At 49.5% G+C, this 5342-nt stretch overlaps 1 protein-coding gene across 1 annotated transcript in view; it reads left to right on the top strand.

Moving 5' to 3' along the window:
* The first annotated feature begins 2674 nt into the window (after positions 1 to 2674).
* The window catches only part of LOC132464923 (uncharacterized), an 8026-nt gene continuing 5358 nt past the window's right edge, over positions 2675 to 5342 (top strand). Inside the window, exon 1 of the mRNA XM_060061557.1 lies at positions 2675 to 2698. Coding sequence (XP_059917540.1) covers positions 2675 to 2698 — 24 coding nt within the window. The remainder of the gene's footprint in view (positions 2699 to 5342) is intronic.

Raw genomic sequence — 5342 nt, 5'->3', positions numbered from 1 at the left:
AAAATGGAAGCTTTCCTCGCGGCAGAAAGCGGTTCCGACTCCAATCTGATTATGAACAAAAAAAACTTTAAAGAAATAAAGAAATGGGACAGGATAGTGTAGTGGTTACTGGCCAAAAGGTTGTGGGCTCCATCCCTGATGTCCGCTCCAGTCCAAAGTCTACCTGTTAGCATCCTTGAGCAAGACGCCTTCATCCATACCTGCTTCTTGAAGACCCGTGTCTTTCAACGTACGTCACCCGGCCCCGGGACCCTAGCTTCTGCTTAACGATGAAACGCTGATAGAACAATCACCAGGCAAGAGATGTTAGCACGTCTTTCCAGAGCACCTGGATAAGTAAAGTAATACCTCTCATAATAAAAAGAGACGTTAAAAGCTAAATGAACAACGGGGGGCACTAACCACGGGGCTTTAATTCAACGGGCTGAGTGGAACAGGGAGATTTACCACAGCCTTGCAAAGGCCATTCTGCGTTACGGCGGCCCACTTATCAAACTGGGACAGGCGTCTCTCTAACCACACAGTTATCACTCCCGTGAAATCATAAAGCAGAAAATCACCGTCCGTCTGACATTTCGCACAAGGGGGGGGGGGGAAAGCAAGCGGCCGCTCCTCGGCGACGAGGGGGCTGGCATTTGGAAGTCGGCCGCCTCGCGCCCGCGGGGAACTCGAATGCGTCGTGAGTCGTGTCGCCGTCGCGAGTCGGGAGGGAGCCGCCGTGAGACGACGGCCTTTATTTGAAACCCCCCCCCCCCCCCATCGCCGAGAGGGAAAAAACTGTGATGCGGTTTATCAGTCACAGCCTCTAAAAAATAGAGCGTGCCCGGCCCTTATGGGCATATTTGGGTGGGTGAATCAACCAGAGGTTTTACAGTGTGTCGCGGTGCCTCAGCCGTGGGAGCCTCTTTAAATAGACGGCGGTAACACGCATGAGCGGCTTTTCAAGGAGGAGATGGAGCGCACCGTACGGGAGGGGCTCTGGGGTGCCACGGTGAGGCATTACTTTAGCCACGCTGCCGCGCCCCGGGGACAGAGAGTCTCCCCGGCTCGGTCCTCCTCACTCAGTCTCACCGGTAGCCGCGCGGATACGCTGCAACTTTTGTCTGATGTCGTCGGGTTCCCCTTCTATCCTGAATCTCGAGTCATTCACAAATGTACGCGGTGATTAGAATGAGGAAGGGGGCACTCGTTGTCTCGCTCTGTTTGGCGTTTATTTTCGAGACGTCGTGACTAGACCAGGGGTGTAAACAGAGGGAGCAGGGGACACATTTCATCTCTCAGAACGTTTTTCAGGCAAGGGGGGATGGATGGAATGGATGTATCACCCGATGCTTGTTCAATACATGCAGAGAATAATGTGGGCAGAGGGCTTCTTATCAATGGCTCTGACATTCACGTACAAGAGCTGGTGATTACATGGAGTTTTTTGATGGGAATGTTAACCAGGCCAACTGGATGCTTTTATTTTTAATCAATGGTCATAAAAGGGAAATATGTGACAGCTGTTCCTTTATTATTAGTGCATTGTTGGGCTTGAGAATGACATCCTGTGGATTGTAAAACTTGCATTAAAATTAGCCACCAATGCTGTGATTTAATGAACACCATGTCAGGGACATAATCACACAAGCGCGATAGACACACTAAAACAGGCAATCGCAGCTCCACGGTGAAATACACATCATGTGACTAATAAAACATTCCTCAACGTGTGGACAAAGAGCAGAAGAGAATCGGGGAGATCCTTTCCTCAACATCATCATCTCCAATGAATCAAGGAGCATTTCCCTGCTCTGAACTGCGGTGTATGAGTCATGTGCCCATTAGCTAGCGGAGAAGCCTATCTTTTGGCCCCGACCGGTTTGCCATTAATTGTCTTAATCAGATAAAAGTCATTTTACACTTAGGTAATGAAATTATTTGACCATATTTCCCCGGCAACCCTCTGCTCTCATTTATTTTCTCATTTCTGTGCAACCCGCCCCTCGACATGAAATGAGATTTGAATCCGAGCTCCGGGCAGCGCTGCAGGGATGGCCATTGATCTGCGTAACGCTCCATCGGCATGGCCGCAGCTCACACACACACACACAGTCACACACGCAGTCGCACACGCCTGCCGCACGCACACACACACACACACACACACACACACACATCTCTCTGATGTGTGCGAAGAGACAAAGTACCATCCGATGGTCAAAACGCGAATCCATTTATAATCGACCATTAAAACTGTACCTCAGTAACAAACAAAAAAAAACATTCACGTTACATCTTAAAAATCTGTGACGGAAAGGAATAGGCCGGTCGTTCCTTGTTGATCCCAGACGGGAAATGAGGGGTTAAACTAATTAGGTTGAGATAGAAAGTATACCCTGAACGATACAGCTCAGTACCAAATGGTTCCTCCACTCCCTACCTCCTCCAGACGATCTGCGGAACATCTCGAGCCTGACCCCCTCCCAGATACAACCTTACTGACATTTCCGACATCGGCATCGGCGTTGACCTCTGGGGCCTGCTGGCTGAGCAGAAAGGTCAAACGTTGGACTTGAGCTTTTTCTCCCACAGGCGGAACGGAGGAAGCGGGGCCAGTATAGCCGATCAGGTAAAAGGTTGGCCGCGACGCTAAGCATTCTAAGCACTGACTGCCGGGAAAAAAACGAGGATAATGAGCTTCGACAGAGGCGGCCGGGTACGTAGGATCAGAAACTAGCACCGCATCGTGTTTGTTGACGGCTTGCATTATCGCCTGCGTCTGACGCCGTCGGTTCGCCATCGGGGCGAGGCGAGCCGACGGAGCGCTTGTCTAACCCCCGTTCCTACATCGACCGCCAGTTGTAATTCGAATTTGAATTTGATTCGAAGCGACAATCCTTGGCCTGCCCAGACACAAGATCCTGTTTGTCTGGCAAAGACGCTGCGCTGCAAAGTACTAGTCTTGCTCTCTCACTCTCGTTCTCTCTCTCCCGGCTCTGCCTCTGAGCTCTGTGGGCAGACAGTCTTAGACAACAAGGAGAGCAATAGAAAGAGCTAGATAGTGAGATTGAGAGAGAGAAGGGCTGGAAAGCAATGATGCTGTCAGAAGCCCCTGACAATCTGGGTCAGGGTTTGGGACCACAGAGTCTTAGTCACACCACTGAAAACTTTTGTTTTCCCTAGATATATATATTTTGGGGCCGGGACTGACTTAAAATCCAAACCCTGAAAACATTTTTTTTTTTTTTGGGTCCTTTCGTGTTATTCCTTTGTATTTGAACAAATGTCAACACGAGTGTAAGTGTATGACACAGAAGCTCAACAAAACAAATGCGTGTTAATCTTGAAAGCAAGCAAACTGGCTCTTTCATTTGCTGTAAAACAAAGCCAAGTAAACAATTGCCCCAGAGTGATGGTGACATTCGCTGCTGTTCTCAGTGAAACAACATGACAAGAAAATTACAAGATGGCGCCTATTTCACTGTTTCATCTTTCAAATCAATGCACCATTCTTATGCAGCCTTTAAAAATACTTCTGTTCTGCATCTGTTCTTCTCAATCATCAATTGTTAGCCATTCGATAATTAATGAATATGACTAAATAGTAATCAATTGATCCCTGACAGTATCTCGGCCACTGCAGCAATTACAGGAGAGATTAAAGAGATGAACATTGAAAACAATCAAATAACAAAATAATATAAAGTAATAGGACTACCTACACAGCAACAATATAATGATTATCATCAGTAGTAAAACAAAAAGAGTTGGAGTTAATCCAACTCTTCCTGGACCTGGGCCAGGGAATGGCAGACTTGGACGAGTCGGTAAAAGGCTGAACTTCCGCGCGATACACACAACGTGTCCAGAGACAGACCTTTAGAGCTGCCAGAATAAGAGCCCCAAGCTCCAGTACGAATCATGAATACCCCTATGCTGAAGGAACAGACAGGGGTGCGCTGAATATCCTTACGAGGGCGTCGGTTTCAGAGAGCACAAATATGTTGATGGAAAGACCCGGGGACCTGGACGGACAGACGGACGGACGGAACGGTCGAATAGCTCTCCCTGGACACTGAAAATAAGGGGTTCTATAGCTACCTATGTGGGTCACACAGAGAGAGAGAGAGAGAGAGAGAGAGAGAGAGAGAGAGAGAGAGAGAGAGAGAGAGAGAGAGAGAGAGAGAGAGGCAAGTAAAACATGTCATTGGATAACAAATGTCAGCAGTGTGACGAAATTACCCACACACACTACCACCCTGCTTGGAGCAGGGTGGTAGTGTGTGTGGGTGTGTGTGGGGGGGGGTGGATATGGTGGTGGGGGTCCCTGGGTGGGGAGAGCAGAGGAGGAGAGAGGTAATAGGACGCTGTGGTCAGGCAGATGGTGCTCAATAACGAGCAGAGCAGCAGTGCAGACGGTAGGAGAGGAGCGCTCCGACTTCAAACCCAGAGAGACGGACGCGGGGGAGGAGGGAGTATAAGGGAGAGAGGGAGGGAGAGAGGGAGACGGAGAGAGAGGGGGTAGAGAGAGAGACGGGGGAGAGAGAGGGGGTAGAGAGAGAGAGAGAGGGAGACGGAGAGAGAGGGGGTAGAGAGAGAGAGAGAGAGAGAGAGAGAGAGAGAGAGAGAGAGAAAGAGCGACAGAGACAGAGAGACAGAGAGGGTAGAGAGAGAGACGGGGGAGAGAGAGGGGTAGAGAGAGAGAGAGGGAGAAAGAGAGAGAGAGAAAGAGAAAGAGAAAGAGAAAGAGAGAGAGAGAGAGAGAGAGAGAGAGAGAGAGAGAGAGAGAGAGAGAGAGAGAGAGAGAGAGAGAGAGAGAGAGAGAGGGAGAGAGAGAGAGAGAGAGAAGCACACCCACTCCCACAGAGACCACAGGTGTGAAATAATTAGAAATCAACCTTCAAAAAAAGAAAAAGAAAAAAGGAGGAATCATCGTTTTTTTTTTTTTAGAATTCAGTAACTCTTTGACATCGTTATTGGTCTTGACCTCCGCTTCGTTAGCGGGGTGACATTAATGCATAATTAATACGAAACAAACGAGCCACCGCTAATTAAGTCGGCGGCGGTAGCACAACAACAGATATGCGCCGTGGCTGCGGTCTGGCCTTTGAGGCTGAACCCCCCCCCCCCCCCCCCCCCCCCCGCTGCAGAGGGGAAGGGGGGCGGGGGCCTGATGCTATGCACACTCAGCGTTTTCTCCCATTTCCTCCGCCCTACAGAATCTGAAATCAGATAACGGGCAGAGGAAGGCTTAATTGTGTTGTCGGTGATCAGTGGAACCCGCATCAGCATCAGATAAGGCCAGCCATTAGAGGACAGCCCCGGGAGAGTTGGTATCGCAAACAGTGGGATGGTCCCCG

This window comes from Gadus macrocephalus, chromosome 9 (assembly GCF_031168955.1).
Source record: "Gadus macrocephalus chromosome 9, ASM3116895v1".
NCBI classification, from domain to species: Eukaryota; Metazoa; Chordata; class Actinopteri; order Gadiformes; family Gadidae; genus Gadus; species Gadus macrocephalus.
This window is presented reverse-complemented; position numbering and strand designations above follow the sequence as displayed.